This window comes from Cupressus sempervirens, chromosome 10, assembly GCF_028749045.1.
Source record: "Cupressus sempervirens isolate cs-2001-9-10 chromosome 10, ASM2874904v1, whole genome shotgun sequence".
NCBI classification, from domain to species: domain Eukaryota; kingdom Viridiplantae; phylum Streptophyta; class Pinopsida; order Cupressales; family Cupressaceae; genus Cupressus; species Cupressus sempervirens.
This window is the reverse complement of record NC_143127.1, coordinates 681,129,013-681,147,783: the sequence shown is the minus strand read 5'-3', so window position 1 is coordinate 681,147,783 and position 18,771 is coordinate 681,129,013. Positions and strand designations below refer to the sequence as shown.

General features: G+C 34.6%; 1 protein-coding gene across 2 annotated transcripts in view; it reads right to left on the bottom strand.

Annotated features, from left to right (window-relative positions):
• LOC149535645 (uncharacterized) overlaps positions 1–18,464 on the bottom strand; it is a 63,396-nt gene extending 44,932 nt beyond the window's left edge. Inside the window, exons 1-2 of one of the 2 annotated variants that reach the window (XM_089807001.1) lie at positions 18,094–18,464; positions 534–608 (exon numbers count right to left, since the gene is read on the bottom strand). In XM_089807001.1, the coding sequence (XP_089663127.1) occupies positions 534–608; positions 18,094–18,426 (408 nt within the window). In that variant the 5' untranslated portion in view covers positions 18,427–18,464. Of the gene's footprint in view, positions 1–533; positions 609–13,588; positions 14,512–18,093 lie in introns of those variants that run through there. The other variant, XM_089807000.1, reaches the window with a different exon arrangement.
• Between the last annotated feature and the right edge of the window lie 307 nt (positions 18,465–18,771).

Below are 18,771 nucleotides of genomic sequence, written 5' to 3'. Positions count from 1 at the left end.
CAAACATCTGATAGTTCTTCCAACTAAGTGAAGCTAATTTTACAAGTCTGTTGAAGTGGGCATCTGATTTTGCTTCAAACTAAATAAAGTTCCTTAAGAAGTAACACTCAAAAGTTAATTCCTCATAGTTATGGATATAAGAACAAAAACAGATATCATTGGTCCCTTGCCTAGTGTTATATAAAAGGGGAAGATATAGCTATAGAACTTCTAAAATAAGAAGAATCAGAATACAATTAACTGACAAATATAATAAAAGGCAGGACTCAAAGTTCAAGTGGAATGTTTGGATGCACTTGTTTAAAGCATTTCTAATTGAACAAAACTGAATTGTATGGATTATCTTTAGAAAGTTGATAACAGAATAACAAGTCAACTGATACATTAGTTTATTTCTGGCATTTGAATGCAGGTGAATGACTACCAATGTTAAGAGTCCACATAAGATCACATGCACTTTCCCAACCTGTCAAGTTAAACACCTGAACAAATGTGGAAAATAGAAAACCAAATAAGGGTGGAGAAAAAGGGACCTCGTTGTATTGAATCTCCAAAAGAGTGATATAACGTTCAAATTGTAAGCCAGTTTCCTTCTGCATTTTTTTAACCTGTTGCTCCCAAGACACAAGAGCATATTTGAATCAGTACAATACTCACACGGATAAAAGAATCGCATAGGTTAATTTTTAACAAACCCCAGGATTGATAAACTACAACAAACAGCTTTAACTATATTGAGTTTGGCATATACAGGTAATTTAAAACTTCATGCTTAAATCACCAGAGTTTTCTCATAAGCCCCTTTGTCTCAACAGCAAGAACAACTATTAAATGCTATAAATAGTAACAGAAAACATTTATTTAACAACCAATTGCAAACATTTACCCAAATCCAAACCAGAAACTTAGGATTGTAATGTCTATTCTCTTGCTCTGCTGAAGCTCAGTGAATAATTTGCTAAGTGTAGCTTTCCTCCAGCATTTAGACAATTTTAGTGAATAAAGAGATTGTTTCCAATAAGGTGGCAAGTCCATGTTCACTTAAGTATGTCCCTATTTTTCAGTTGTTAGGTTAAGGCCATTTACACTCATATATTATTCTTTAAGTAAAAATTTTCTCCTTATTGTTGGGTGTTGATGACTTAATTTATTTCTTAGATTTTCACCTGATGTATAGGCCTTTCGATGGAGTGCAACATTTTGTGTTCTCAGATGATATTTATTGGGGATTTGAAGTTTGAGGAAGGCAGGTTATGATAATTATTATTTTCTTATGTCTGCTCCACTTGCTGCCGAGTGCCATCTTTAGTTCAAATGCTCAGGACAAGACCCCTGGTAGAAAACAACCTTGGATGCCTACCCCTGGTTAATCACCAACAGCATTCCAAATGTTTCAGTATGCTATGATTGCAGACTAGAGAACAATGCATTAAATTGTAAGGCAACCAAAGGTTCAGAGATAAATGGGATGAAGGAGAACAAACTCTCACCAACGCATGCATGTCACTTGGGACTTATCTATTTAAATCAGTAATAATAGTGTGCGTATGTACGGATCATCTTGTGTTCCATTGATATTGTCTTAAGAGACTATCAATGCTATTTTATTACTTTCAGTAGAAGTTCAGGACCATTAATCATGTTCAGAAAATTTGTAAGGAATAATCTTGTTTTCAGTTCTGTAAAAGGGTTATGTTTTTTCTATTCCATTTCAAGAGTTTTCAAATCAATACCCTAGTTGGGTTATTTGAAGGATGCAAGAAATAGAGACATTATGTTGATGCATTATAGATGGTACTATCTGCCTTGGTGAAAATAATTCCCTTTTCTCCAAATAAAGATCTTTATTCTACAATAGAATCTCTCGTAGATAGGTGGTAGGAATCCAATAACTCATTTCCTTTATTTGTATGAACTTATGCACACTAGTTTGAGTTTTATGAGATGATTATTCAAGGTTCCTTCCAATGAATACTATAAGAAGAAGAACTTAGAAAAGTATTGTATCAAAGCCATTTCCCAAGGCACAAGTAATATCCTTGCCTTATTCTTGATGGGGAATGTATCGAGTGGCTAAGATGGATTGAGAATGGGTACTTTGATAATTTATATTGACAACTGATATTGTATTATGTTATATCAGACATGTTACCAAGGTATGGTAATCTAAATTGTAGAGTTGCGATGATGAAAATCTGAAGGATGTTACCAAGTTATTGCAATGACAGTCATTACTTCATTCAAGCAATATTGATCTTTCCTCCCTCATGGGGAAGGCTGCAGGCATTATTTCCATCATCTGCCAAGGAAAGTCTGTATGTATGCCAGACTCAAATAGAGAATATGTTGTAACTCAAATAATGTGAATATGGTGCACTTCTTAGAAATTCTGATTGTGTGTGTATGTCAAAGTTTAACAATTGTGAGTGTTTCAGTTGCACCTAATGATGATATTGCAGATTGATGATATTGATTATGCCTTATGACATGTTATGTAGATGATGTGAAGTAATTGTTTAGCAGCTAGCTACATGATTCCAAGCGTCGTTGTACTCCAGTGATTAATATTTGGTCATCAGAAATTGCAAAAAATTTGTTGATGTCTAGTGTAATTTCTCCTTTTAGAAATAGGATTTAATAATAAACAATACTAAAATTAAAATATAAAAGAATAAAATTAAAATATAACATAAATAAAATTTAGTAAAGTCTAATGAATGGTCAAAAGGCATGAAATGGAAAGATGAGACTCTGAAACATGAGATATAAAGCGAGAAGAGAACTTCAGTTAAAAGGGGTGAGGGAGGGAGGAAGAGAAAAGGGAATGTGTAAATCAAGAAAGAATTAATTATTAGTAAAAAAAGAAGTGAGGAGAAAATAAGGAAGTCACTCTTTCAAAACGATAAGAGTGACAACTATGGAAGATATTCAAAGGGCCAAAATGATGAAGGGTTGTGACTTTTTGAGAGGATGGTAATTATGAAAGAATGTGAATCTCTTAAAGGGAAGCAACGATCAAGGGTTGTGACTCATTCAAAGAGTGAATATTATGAAAGGTTGTGACTCTTTCAAAGGGCAGAAATGATGAAGGGTAGTGACTCTTCCAAAGGGTGGTAATGGTGAAAGGTTGTGACCATTGCAAAGGGTAGACATGACAAAGAGATGTTACTCTCCCCCCCATTGAAAGATATAAAGGGGAGAAGGTTTCGTTTGAGGAGGATACCCAGGAAAGATCGAATAGGGGAATAATGTATTATTCTCAAAACTGGTGACTCAATTCTGATGAAAGGTTGTGACCCTTTCACCAATAAAGTATAAAGGAGATTTCATTCCAAGCATTGAAGGACTTAAAAAATTGTCACTCATGAATCCATCCAATTAATCTCTCAAGAAATCAAGCAAATAATCAATCAGCAGGATAAAGCAAACAATCATCAAATCCACATCAATCATCACTTCATCTTGGGATCAAGAAAACATAAAATGCAGCAATCAAGCATCACTCTATCAAATAAACATTCACTCAATCATCATGCACCAATATATCAAACTAGCATTCATTGTATAGTCACTTTTCAATCATCTAATCAACAACTACATAATCATATCTCACCAATACCTCCAATAACAAATAAAAGGAATCCATTCATTCAACACAATCTCATGATCAATCAAGGAAAAAGAATTCAATTAGCACTCAGTGCTCATAAAGAGTAGATCATAATATATCGGTGATCCAGCACATCGATTAATTAGATCAGAAATTAGTATTTATTGTAGGCTATAGCATTCTTGTTCCATTGTGCTATGCAAAAGATATATGCTTAGTGTATGATGAAGATTCCATCTAACATATAATTTCTTATATGAAATGCAAATCATTCTAGGCTTTTAATTTATTTATTTCTTCTTGCACATAAACAATCATGTGTGGATGGGGAAGGAAATGAATTTGGGAGAACTGATTTAGGGTTCCCTCTAAATGGCCCACCCCAAGTTAGATGGAATCATCTTTCTTGGATGTCCTTGCCACTTGTGAGCCATGGGATCGAATTGTCTTGGTTAGGTGCTTCGCACCCTTGGGCTTGGTTGTGGATGGCCTCGAGTACCCTTTATGTTATCCTCGCCAACCCTATTATGGTTGGTTGTGGGAAGTTAAACAATCATATCTGGAATGGAAGGAAATATGCTAGAATGAGGTGGTAGACATAGGTTCCCCACAACTAAGTACCCCACCCATCACAGGATGTTCATGTTACCTGTGGGCCAGGAAGATAGTTGTCTTGGTCAAGCATTACACACTCTTGGGCTTAAATGGGAAAAACAATTTTCCTCTATGACTCGGCATCCCTCAAATTAACTAGCCCGCCCCAAGGGATGGAATCATCATGGGATGTTCCTGCCGCTTGTGGACCAAGGGGCAAGTTCAAGAACTACGTGCTATTGGGCTTAAGTAAGCTGAATAGTAATTGAACACACTATGAAATTCCTATCTAAACCCTAAATATGATTAACTATGGGAAGTGGAACAAAGGATGGTTATTGCATGATTTATGTAATAGAATAAGATAGTTATTGTTATGTATGTGTTTATTATTGTTGATTAAGATCCCTAACCCTAATATAAATAATCAATCTTATGCATTATATTTAAAATGTTGTCTAAAATTATTGAAGTGCTAAACCAAATTTTATGTTGGAAAAGAAATTGTTAAATGGTAAGTAGTATCTTAATGAGCCATATATCTTATTTTTATTGTACTTGTCATTCTGGAGCAAAATGTAGGGCCAATCCCATTACATCTAGAGTTGTGAAGTTCAATTCCTTGTTGATAGTTGATATTGTTGCTTTAGAGTTTCATGAATTGGTGCATGGTGACTGACCCATTTTTAGTGAGGATGAAGAGTTGACTACAAGAGTGATTACTTGGACACTCGCAATGTTGACCAATATTGATCAGCCACTTTTTTGTGTGGAAAGTTATTAAACCAATGATTGGGAATGGAGATTCACCATTTTGAAACATTGTGATGCATTACCATTTGATTGGTTGGTTGTGGCAATGCATTGAGTCATCATATTATGAGGATCAATAGATCAGTATTTACACAAATATTTATTAGTTTAAAAGCTTTTGGTTAGGACTTTGACCAATCTAGAAATGTATTTGTGTATGGTTGGGTGCTATATTTATTGCTTGAATTTGGTGCTACTCAATTGATTTGTACTAGTTTATCACCCTTTGGTAACTGATGATGGTGAGATGGGTCCACTAAAGGATACATCCTTTAATCCAATACTTGCATGAAAATTACTAGGCTCTTGGTTACAACTCTATATTGAAGTCATATAAGGATATATTTAGACATTTGTAATAGAATCTCTATGACTTAATTGAACCCTATTAGTTGTGATTTCCAATGTGATTTTTTGATCAGGAAACTACGGTTATCATTTGGATCCTTCATGAACTCCTAGATCCATGTAAAATCCTGTTACTGCAATTTGATTATTTATTCTTAAAAGTAAATCTGTAGAATGGGGCTGAGTTTGAACTCAAATCCAAGGGTTGATGTTATGGAATTACTACCAACCTTCTTGTTGCTTGTATCTCTGAGGACTATGGAATAAGGCTTATTGTCGATCCTATAAATCTCTTTGATTAGAATGATAGGATATTATGAGTCAAAAATGTGATAGTAGATTGTGCCCCTACAAGTTAATAGTTTCTACTTCTTCATATCAATATTTGGTGATTAATGCTTCTTAATTAGGCACGTGATAAACAATACCCTTGGCTATGCTTATTGTGAGTTTTATGAACTTGAATTTTTAACCACCTATAGCCTCATATACTCATAATATAGCTTATTTTGATCTATTCCACATACATTTACTTCAAAGTCTAGTAGTAGATGTCTCTATGTGTCAATAACTTAAATGACAAGATCCTTTATGTAAGACTTCAATGTAATAGTGAGATTCACGATGCTCATAGTGTAAGAACCTTTGGGAAATTAAGTCTCCATTAATGACTAGGATTGAATGTGTCTTGTTTTCAAAAATAAAGTTTTGACTTGGGATAGAAATATTGTTAATGAGCACCTTGAAAGATGTATCTAGCAGGGTATCTCAAATGCCTAAAGGGTTTTTTCATTGATTGTTTACTAAGGTATTTGGTTGGCTGGGATTAGTTTTATTTTCCAAGATTATTTGACTCCTACTTTTCACTTTTCTTCGCAGATGTGTTTGACTTTAGAAACATTTGAACACATTCCAAAGCTAAAAGTTCATAGGATTTGCATTAATCTTCCCTTCAATTGGAATCATGCTTGGATTTACTCTCATGAGGTGTATCAAGAGTCTCAAGACTCACCCACTCTTGTCGGGTTGGGGGTATTATATATCTAAATTTTGATGTTATTTTAATCATTAGGGTTGGTCCAATGTAATAAGTTCTCCAAAGCGACCAAATTTTTAATTTCTTTGAATGAATGATTATGGCACGTCATTGTTTCCATTATAGACACAATCATGTGTTTTTGGTACTCTTTAACTCTAATTGAATTAGTGGTTGTTGCATGATGTTTATATCCATACCTTCCTCTCATCACTGAACATACCTATGTTTGGCTTTGGTCTGTTTGGATTTCTCTCAATCTGAAGTTGTGATCCTTGTCAAGCATGTCAAGTTTCATACCACTATTATCAACATTACCATATTTCACATTGTTATTAATTTATTCTTTTGTTTGATGATTGGCTTCAAGGCGGTTAGGAAGGATAATTGCTCTTTTTTTACTTGTCTCCCCTTCTATTTGATTTTTTCAATGTCTTCTAATGGATATTCTTCATGAAAGTAATTATATTATGCCTGTTGATTGAAGATTTTTTCTTCAAAGGACACATTATAAGTACATGATCATCGTTCCTTAATTCCTTGCACCTAAAGATAAACATTTATCTAATCTAAAGTCGATGCTAAACACGCCAATTATAGATCAAATTGATCTCCTCCCTGCAAGCTAGCAAGTTCAATGCTTGGTTATCAATTGTAAAGTCCCCTTTTGAAAATGTCCTAAACCTTGCCCAAAAATCAAATTTTCATTTAAAGCAAGAAATGAAATACAGTTAAAGTTATAATTTTACCAATTAAAATATTATATGCAAGAAAATTTTGGTTTAGATCTTGCAATAATGTTAGACAATATTGGAAATATACTTCATAAGACCAATTGTTTCTACAAGGGGTGAAGTATCAAACAGCATACAAGTCCATATACTTATAATCATCTTAATTCATTTAGATAAATCATGTGATACATATGGTTTGTTTTTAGAATTCAACCATAATAAGAATTGAATAAAGCACAATAGGGGACCCAAAGCATCCCTTCCGCGAAGCCCAAGAGTGGATATAGCACCCCCTTGGCCCACATGTAGAGAGACGCGATTGATCCAACATGGGGTGGTCTACCTAGTGAGAAAGCTCATCTCTACCCTCCCAATTTGTGTCAACTTATTCAACTGCCTATGATTATGAGTTTTCTTAATTCAATTTCAACAATCAACCATCATAGAGGCTTGAGAGGAAACCGCATTGGGGTTCCTAGAATATTCCTCTTATAAGCCCAAGGGCACCCCCCTTGGCCCACGTGGTAGGATGCCATCCATCCATCATGGGGTGGACCTACTTAATAGGGAATTTTGTATTTGCTCTCCCTCCTCGAATTTCCTTACTCACCTCCACATGATTGGTCATTGGGAACTAAATAAAATAAGAAATAGCATTTCACATTATTGCCTATACAAAATATATATGTATTTAATATATTACCACAATATTTAACTATCACCCAAATTGGTGAATGTAAATACAAGTTCTTATAATAGGGATAATCTGCTATGAATTCCTTTATCTTGTTCGGTCTTCCTTGGCCTTTTAATCTTGATCCTTCATGAATGGCTTCTCAATGAATACGTCTGCCTCATTTATAACTTCAGATAAGCTGGGGACACACATATTATATTTCCAAGTGTTATACCCCTTTAACATTGCTGCCTTTCTTAAGAATCACAACTCTTCTTTTTTCAACTGATGGCCTTAATGCCAACAAACTCTATTAATCTTCGTTTGTCTGTTGTGCGATTGTTGTTGAAATTTATCCATTTAGACCTTAATAGAATGCAACTATTTCAGTAACTTAATGGCCTAAGTTTGACTAGAAAAAGTTTGTAATGTGAATTTTTAATAAGCCTTCAATCCTTAATAAGGCTTCAATCTCCTGCCTTGGGGGGGAAATGACACTTTCCATCATTTTTTTCTTTTTGAACTGAGCCTGTGTATTCCGGTTCATTCCAGTAATCCAGCTATGGATGTCAGGTACTGTGGTACCAACCCATGCTCAACTCAGACAATATTAGATGTACCCAAGGAGTTGTGCAATGACTTGCATGTAGCCAGACAGATACTAGATAAGGAATCATATAGGTATGCCCTGAGTACATGACAAAACCAGTAATAGAGTTGCAAACACATCTAATTACAAAAACGTTGAAATTAGATCAATTTTGGTAAACTGATGTCCTAGTAACACCCTTGCAATAAACTTCACAAATGCAACAATTTTGAAAATGTCAAAAAACAATAAAGTAATCTTACATTTAAAATGTATCCTTAAGAAATAGCCCAAGGTCAATACAAACTAGTCAATGCAAAAATTAAAGTGCAATATAATCCAAACCAATACAAAAGAAAATATTCTTTCTCCAAAAAATGGAGCCACAAATCAATTTTGTTTCACTAAAAAATAGAGAAAAAAGGAATGCTTAAAACTTCATTGCAATGAAGAAACTGAACATTGGTAACAATTGGGACAGAATCAACACTCACAAGGTCCATTGACAGAAGGTTTGCACAAATTGAATTTCATTGCAGCAAGGCTTATGTAAAGGGGGGTTGATCCCTAAGAAATGCATAAGATTCTCTGACCTCCACGGAGACAGTCTAATAATAATAGAAGAGATGTGAAGAAAAGAATGTTAATAGGTCAACATTTTGGTGAGTTCAATGCAATTATGATGCTCCTATCTAGTTGAGCATTGGCAGAACAGATAGATAATTTTGCATGCTGGCCATAGATGGTGTTGGATGTGAAGTCCAACTTTCATGTCTGTTCATTTCACATTCTTCTTATTTGTCTCTTTGTCTTCTCGTGAATATTGTTGTATAAATAAAAGGGCAAAGCCCTGTGCATGTAAGCTGCAACAACTGAATCATATATTTGCTCTACTCTCAGTGTGGGCGTAGCCTCAGTTGTGGTGAACCACGATATATCCTGTCTCTTGTCTCTATTTTGTGTATTCTCAGTTTATCTCTTAAATTAACAATTGGTATCAGAGCATATAAGATCCTGAGAGAGTCGGGCAGAAAATTGCAAAACCAAGGAACAATGGAAACTTGTATTCTTTGGAGAGGTTCGCATAATGTATCTCATAGAATCATCTACGAAAAAATTAGCTGAGCATGGAGAGGCTATTATTTGGCAAAAAGAATACATCCAGCCTAATCTGATGATGCAAACAAGGGTTGTCACTCATGAAGTTGTTTTTAAGAAGATAAAGCAATCATCAGGGTTCGTAGAGCTGAGGAGTATGATGTACATGATGTTGGTGGCCTTTAGAGTGCATCCAAATGCAGAGAAGAAGCTCCCTAAGGATGGCTACTATGAGGATTTCAAACCCTCTATGTTTTAGTTTAGTTTATTACTGAGGGAATGAGTTTGATTTTTTGTTGGAGAAAACTATGTTCGTCAATAGACTGCAGGAGACAGAAATTTCAGAAAAGGAATGGTTGACTGATTCGGGCATCTAGTGAGTTGTTTGGGGATTAATTAAATTCAAACTCAAATGGGTTTTTTGAGTTCATGCCCTTCCAATTCTCCTGTCTCAGTCCATGTGGAATTGGGCTCTTAATTGAATCCCAATTATGGCACTTTTGTTGACTCTTGGATTAGATTGCTGTTATAATGGACATCACAAAGGCCTGTAAAGGAAGGATCAATAGACAAGTTAAGAAACCCACCGGGACTTGTAAGAAGAATTATTTGTTTGCAGTCATGAAAAATAAATTGTGTGCACAACACAATAGAAAAAGAGTAAGAGGAGAGACAGAGCACAAAGGTGGATGACATGTGACATTGTTTCAGGAAGAAGAAACATGGGGTTACAAACAGGAGGTTATATGTAGATATATCATAGAGGAAGAAAGTGTTCGAAGAGGAGGAGTTTCCCAATGTTTTGTTTTGGCAGATGCTGGTGGAGAGAAATTACAGCTTCAGTGTGATATTTGGTATCATTTTTATTTTTTGATACCATGGAAAATTCACTATCATAGTGCAGTGGGAGTTTTAGCAAGAATTTTTGCTGTCATGACATGGTTTCCTCCATATAATTGGAGATGTATGTTATTGTGTCGCGGTGAGCTCTTAATTCTAGGTTAGAGTGTTGACATGATACAAGTTCTCATGGAAGGTTATGCTCTTTAGAGCATAAGGTTCTAATTTGTGGAGATCAAGTTGTCATGTTGTGTTCCCAGGCTATGCAATGGGAGTTTTGACATTTAATCTTGGTTAGTGCTCTTCGTATCGAGTAATTTTGTGGATTGACCATAGAGGTACTCTTGAAAACTAACAGGCTTGGGTGAGGCTACAGTTCTCTTGGTTTAGAGAACATTTGTTAAGATGGTTTCTCTATGGAGTTTTCCGCATGAAGTCCAAGGAGCCTACACCTGTGGATGGACGCGAGTTCATTATGGACCTAGTGGAGATTGTTCTTGGAGAAGAGTCATTGTGACTTGGTGTTTCATGGAGGAGCATTCTCACTCCCCATGCTTGGTCTACTCGGCAGATTTATCTCCTTGTGTATTTGAGTTCAAAAGATGGTTGATATTGGTCCTAGTTTTTTAATGTTTGGAGTTTGATCTTCTTGTTTACATGGGCTTTCATCCATGGTGTTTGGGTGTTAAGCGCCCTCATATGGGGAGGTAAAGGAGATCATACTTGAAACAGCTGAGCAATTGGTGGTGTTGGTAGAAAGCTGAGTTATGGTTTGCATGGGTGTTCCTTCCAAGACAGGAGTTGGAAGAGATCATGATATTTTGCAGCATGTTGGTTGCGGTTTGCACATCAACTCTAGTTATTGCCACACCTATTTATGTGTTGATTGGTAGATTGAGCCAACTTTTGGTTGACATTGCTCATACAATTTGAGTGGCAGTATAAGCTGGATATTTTAGTATAAATCTACTAATGTTTTATAGTTGGTTGGATGCGATTAGCAACTGGCTGTGGTTGCTATTCCAGCTGTGATGATTGTCTATTGGCAACTTTCTTACCCTGGGATTTGGTAAGGGAAAGCAGAGTTTAAGTGGGAGGATACTCAGACATGAGTTTGTAGCATGAGTTGAACTTCAATTGGGAGATTGTTGGATGTGAAGTTCAAATGTCATGTTTGTTCATTTCACATTCTTCTTATTTGTCTCTTTGTCTTCTCTTGAAGACTAATGTATAAATATAAGGGCAAAGCCCTGTGTATGTAAGCTGCAATGACTGAATAATATATTTGCTCTGCTCTCAATGTGGACATAGCCACAATTGTGGTGAACCATGATATATCCTGTCTCTTGTCACTATTTTGTGTATTCTCAATTTATCTCTTAAATTAACAAATGGAAAGTTCAAAGAGGATATTTTACAATGTAAGATCCAGATGTCTATATGGAGGTGCACAGGCACTTGAGTACAATTTTCCAGTGTGGATCTGCATGTCTGTATGAAAGTCTCCAGGCATTTGAATGCGTCTTTTTGGGCTCATTCCAGATTCATTAAACACAGATTTTGCCTGCTTTCAGCTCATATAGTTTTGTTTCAGTCAAAAATATTATTGGGCAAGAGAATTCAGATGCAATTTGACTGTGGGAATTGTTTTGGAGATTTAAATGTATTGGAGCATAAACAAAATAACAGCAAACCTTCCCCCCCCCACCCAATATAAATTTCACATTACCAATTTTTGTCTTGAGTTCAAGATCATCAGATTGAATTTCGATGGGATGGAGCCAGTTTTTGACAGAAATCTATATTAACAATTTAATAATCGGATGCAGAAATAAATCTCCACACAGACTCAAGAAAAAATTAAATTTATAATATTCAAGATTACATGATCCAGAGTTATTATATTAAACATTCCAGGGCAGAAATTGCAAAAATTATAGAAATATGTGTAATTAAAATTTCACACCATTATTCATGGTCCTCAGCGCGATCTATTACATAATCTGCAATGACCTGAAATGATGATTAAACAATCCCCTAGGCAATTCTAGCCTAAATTTTTTGAAATAAATAACACTAATTAAGCAAAATGAAAATGGCAATGACTGTTTTATAGCTTGAACAGCCTTGAAGAGATGGATGTAAGATGGTCTGGATTGATGTTTCAGGTCACTTTAACTTATTTGGTCTGTAACATCAATCAAATAGTTTAGCACACTATATTTATCCCAAATCCCAAATAAAGAAAAATGATCATAAACATTCTATTCTACGAGAAGAGAAGTATGAGAGGTACGTTGATTATGTAAACAAATGACATGGTGAAATCCAAGTAAAAGTACAAAAACATTATATTAAGAGCTTGATTTTGTCAGTCCAAAATGTGAATTACATAACATCCAAGGCAAATTCTGTCATGAAATTTTCAGATGGTACATTGAGGAGAATGATCGAAGCGGGTCTAAAAGTGAGACTCTAATCATTTGACATAAATTAATTGCAAAGAGAAATAACGAAAATTAAGGAAAACAACTTGAAAAATAATAATTTTAAAAGCCTGGACCCAATGGGATGAGCTGGAAACATATCGTTTCATTTCACAGTGGAGTTCAGGGGTCAAATTTTAACAAAAGTAGAGTGTTGAATTAAATTAAATACTATATCCAAACTTACTGTATGTGATATATCTCATCCGACGATACACCCTGTAAGTTCAAGATAGGATTCGAGAGAGAAAATACCCAAAGTAAAGAGAGATTCCAAGATCCATGATAAAGCGTTTTGTGGAGTAAAACTCTACGTCCAACTCAGAATTGATAATGTAACCTCTAAATGAAGACTGATGTAAGCCCAACGCAAATTTGACATAAGGGATACCCATCGCTTAAGAGAACTAAGAAAGGCACTTCACTTGGGATATCTCGTGCAACGGGCTAACTTGAGACAAACCTTTCAAAGAACATTTGCCAAAGTTCTGTATCAAATCTGCATTTCTATCTTATACACCAAATCTACAACTACTAGCAGTACATACTATGTTTTTTGGTTTAAAGGCTACTCTTCAGTTGCAGATTAGTCTGCCTGAATTTTCATTAGAAACCAGCCTCACTTTTCGAGATGGGATGATTGGCCTACTGCCCTAGACTAATTGCAAAGGAAATGTCTATTTGTTGAAAATTTTCCTGCAAGTTTTAGAGGTAGAACTGATTAAACTTCTAACAAAAATTCAAAAGTTGTGAGTTGCGAATACCTCATTGATTTTCCTCTGTATTTCTGCAAGGGGCTTCTCGAAAGGGAGTAATACCCTCTTTGGCGGCTTCTCGAGTGGCTTAAATCTGTTAATGTAGGTGAAAACGTGCGGCCCACTGCCATCCGTGGGAAATTTATCGGGCCACGGGTACTCTTTATCTTTCTTAAATTTCTTTCCCCTACGAAGCTTATGGTTAGCGGCCACAATGTTCAGCGAGGCTGTTGCAGATCGCGGGAGGATTCCAACTCTAGACATCTCCACTGGAAGGGAAGGCAGGGTTAAGCCATTGCGTTGATCAATTTGGAGCATGTGACCGTAGCGCAATGATAGCCCGGGACAGCTCATTGCTAATCATGAAAATACTGGAAGGGGTGAAAAGGTTTATTAATCGAACAGTAGGTTTGGCAAGGATGATAAATCGTTATTATGTTTAGACAGATGAGAGTTGATGAAGCCGGTGGACATATGGCGTGCGGCATTTCCCGGCGGATTTGCCGAGGTCGCTCTTTAGCGTGGGGTCGGATGTGTACGTGAACGGGCGCTCGCGCTTATCTACACTTTTGCCTTCATCTCTATACAGATTTTGCTTTCTTGTCGCTTTTTGCTCCGTTGGCATTTACAATTCTCCGAGGAAGATTTGTCATCGTCCTCGTAGTATCCTTTAATGTAGATTACTATTTTGACCTTTTGGATTAAGAAGACGATACAGAAAAATAGGGAAGAGACCTAAATCCGACTTACGATTGGAAGTCCTAACTGCACGAAAATGGTCTTCGCCACTACTCGATCTTTTTCACATCAGACTCAACAATCAGCAGTACAGCAAGAGATAAAATGGCTCATCGCTATTGCTCATCTATTGAGTTCTAATCAAAATTTATTCCCGACTTTAATAGATAGTATAGACTCGCAATTAGCAAAACATCAAGAGAGCGAATGGCTAATGGCTTTTGCTCACCTATTGAATTCTAAACAATTTATTCCCTTAGTGTATGGATAAGTGTTTCAAAAATAATTAATTGAATGAGCATAATAGTTTATTATTTAAGAATTAAAATTAAAAATTAAAATTAAATTTGGTATAAAAATAAAATAAGATTAAGGTAGTTATTCTTATAATATTAAACATTATTTAATGTCAAAGGATTAATGTTAACATTTATAAATTGAATATATTTTGAAAATAATTTTATAAACAGTTCATAAAATATTTGTTAAAATTATAAATTATAAATAATTTTTTTTAAGAAATTAAAATAAATTATAACATTATTTTAGATACATTTATATACTTAAGTAATTAAATTTTTCCTTTTTATTTTTTAAGTCTAAAATATAATAAAGAAAATTATAGATAGTGAAAAATATTATTAGGAAATTAATCTCATTGGATTTCCACAATCTGTTTATTTTAGCATAACGAATCAAGAAGAGAGAATGAAGCAAAATAATAAATTATTAGAGAATTTATAAATTTACAAAAGTTGTGTTCTTCTTAACTCAACTCTCTAGCTAATTCAAGAGTTTTCAAAAATGATTGAAGACAACATGAAAGCATGTAGGGTGCTTATAAAATGCAAGTGGAAGATGAGATTATAACATTCTAATAATTTGATTTTTGCTTTCATGTAAATACTTTTCTATTAAGTCATTACATAAGCAAGTTAACAATGTATATAAATGCATCATACCCAAAAAAAAATACATAAATATGTACTAAGTTTAGATTTTCTGCTATAAAATAACTTGAATAAACATTGCACCCACAAATCTTAAACTTTGAAGATTAGGATCAATTTATACATATAAGTGTTAATAGAATCAAGATTGTACACTGTCATGAATCAATTCATACAATTATGTGAAAGATAAATTTATTATGTCACATATAAATTTTTTCTTTTAGGTTAAATTTGACAGCCATCTACATGTCACAATTTTAAATCTTATTATAAATATTTTTAAAAATAAATTTATAAATAGAACATAAAACATTCATAAAACATTCGTTTAAATTATAATATTTAATCAAAAATTAAAAATTAAAATTAGTAAAAAATTAAAATTAGTAAAAAATTAAATAAATAGAGATAAAGGAAATATAAATAATTTTAGATGTAGTAAATTAAATTATAATTATTCTATAGCGGATATCTATTAGAGAGATTTATTTAAGATATCTACACTAATTAATATAAACTAAAAATGAAAATGAATTGTATGACCAATTAAATAAAGTCATTTGAATAAATATGAAAATTCTCACTATTGTATTAAAAAAAATACCTCACAAAGTTTTTTTAAATAATATTTAGAATAAAGAAATTCTTTCATTTTATTAAAAACTATTATATAAGATCAGAAACTAATTTTAAATGATAAATACTTCAATTCTTCATTTTGTTATTATACAATTGCATACAATCTTAATACATCCCGGCTTGCACATTTGATACCATTTAAATTGGATTTTAATATATAAAAGCTTACACATTCGGTACCATTTAAATTGAACCTATAGAGGTTCAGGTTTGGTGTTTGCGTTAGACTAACCGAAGCAAGTTTCGGGTGGGCAGAAAATTGAATTCAAATGCTCTAAATTCTTAACCCGCCGAAATTTAGGTTGTTTTGGTGCACTACTTTCTTTCTACTCTTACGCCTTTGTCGGGACAGCCCAATTAAAATCCCATCTATTTCCTGTCCACCTCATGATTAGAAATGCTGGCTCAATTAGTCTTGGTCCCAGTCATTGTCCATAGATTACATGTCACACAGGTCAAATTTTATTCATTATTTAGCGATATATAACTCTATTAATTAGATAACAGCACTAGATGCATAAGTTTGACAGTCATATTTCTAAAGTTCTGTTAAAATATAATCTCAAAAGGTTTAGGAAAATCGCATTTGATCGTTGAGATTTGATATTTTCTTTTTAAATGCGATATTTTCTTTTTAAATGCGCTATGCAAATAACATTTTAAAGGAAATGTTTGAATGAAATAAAAATCTCTGAAATTCTTGACAGGCAGAGTCGACCCGTCAAATTAAACCTTTAAACAATAATAAATAGACGTTATATCAAATGCCCGTGCGTCCTCGATGTAAGACTTTACCCTTTGCTCTCATTTCCACGTGGATTGATATGGTAATGAAAAATTTATTGGAAAAGTAAAGTTGTTCTTTAAAGACTACTTCCAGGTTACAACTCATCTAAAAGGGACCCACACAGGGAAGAAAATCGGCCTCACTTAAATGTACCAGTGATCACAGCAATTGAATCTGCACACGTCATGTGCCTGTTATTGTTGTAGGCCCAAGACCGTCGGTAGTAGAGTTCACCCAACTCTCAACGGCTTTGCAACGCGAAAATGAAAGCTATTGAATTTTAAAAGCAACTAATCAGGATTCACATTTTTAATCCGCCTCACGCTGGAAAAAAAATTACATTTTAATGGAGAAGTTCGGTCATTCATAATATTTCTGTTTGGAATTCTATGATATTCTAAAGTATTTTGGGATTTTGACTTCATTCTTTCAAAGAATCAGAGGCTTTTGTATTGCACGAGATTTGATTTTTCATTATTGTTTTTGTGAATCAATGACATTCTGAGTGTAATCTTTATCAAACCGTTTTACGTAGTCACTCGTTTTGGGGAAATGCATACCTTTAAAATTAGGAATCCGTGTCAAGATTGATTATTCTGCCACTCCATTAACAGGATCAAAACAACTTGCACTTTCTCATTCATCTCAGGACATAGCTTTGTAAACATGTTTTAACGGTAAATTAATTAAGAATCGTTTCAAGCCACAATTTGTTGCTGTAGCTATTGATCTTTTGTAATCCTGTCATTCTTTTGTGACTTTCCTTTGATTCAGCAGCTATTCTTTTGTAATCTTTTTATTCTTCAATAAATAAAATAACAATAAGTTTCATCTGCAAGAGACATGAATTGATCGATTACTTTATTGATTTGATTCAACAAATAAAAATAAAAATCGTTTCATCCATAAGAGACATGGATTGATCAATTTCTCCTCGACAAAAGTTGTAAACTCAACTGAGCAAGCTAAACAGAAGTTAAATAATTTTAAATCGCTACCAAAACCCTAAAACACAATCAAACAGCACATCGAAGCCGCCACAATTACATCGAAGCGGAAAAGAAATAACCGAAAGAAGAGGAAACTTGTTTTCACAAATACAGATCAATCTTCCGATCCAAATACAACTGCAATTTTATTCTCTGGACTAATTTCAACGGAAATTTATTCTCACAATCACGGATCAATCTTCGCATTCGAATACAACTGTAATTTGATTTTTCTGGACTAATTTCAGCGGAAAATTATTTTCACAAATACAGATCATTCTTCCGATTCAAATACAACTTCTCTGGACTAATTTCGGCAAATACTTAAACTAACAATAAGCTAATCAAATGCATTCAAAGAGCTGGAAAAGAAAAGAAAAAAACTTCAGAGCTTCCAATTTGGCCTACCTCTTCGATTTTCCTCTGTATTTCGGCAAGCGGCCTCTCAAAAGGCAGGAGAACTTTCTTCGGCGGCTTTATGAGCGGCTTAAATCTGTTAACGTAGGTGAAAGGATGCTTTCCATCGTCATCGGCGGGAATCTTAGCTGGCCAGGGATACTCAATCTCTCTCTTATGTTTCCTGCCCCTGCGCAATTTAAAGTTTGCAGCCATTATAGTTAACGAAGTTGCTGCTACAGACTGCTGGGGGACTCGAACCCCGATCCCCCGGGTGAAGAGGCCGCATTGGTGATCACATCGCAGCATTAGACTCTGGCGCAATAAGAGCGCACAGGAATCCATTGATGCAAGGAGAAGAGAAGAGAAAACAAGAGCAGAACAGAGCAGATCGCTTGGATGTATTTGTTATAAGGCAGAAGTGAACATCGCAGTCATCGAAGGGGGGTCTGGCCACAGCTTTCGTCCCCGGCGGTCGTACCGAGGTCGGGTAGTTGGGTGGGCCGGCATTTGTTAGATTTTCAAATGTTTCTACACATTAAATGAATTAGGTAAGGTTTGATATCAATAATAAGAAGAGCTCTTTGAGAGCTGGAGTCCTTTCAGAGATCATAGCAAGGGAGATCATAGCAAGGGTAGTAGTTGCGAGCATGTTTTCAGGAAAACATCTTGAAATGTTTAACAAAATAT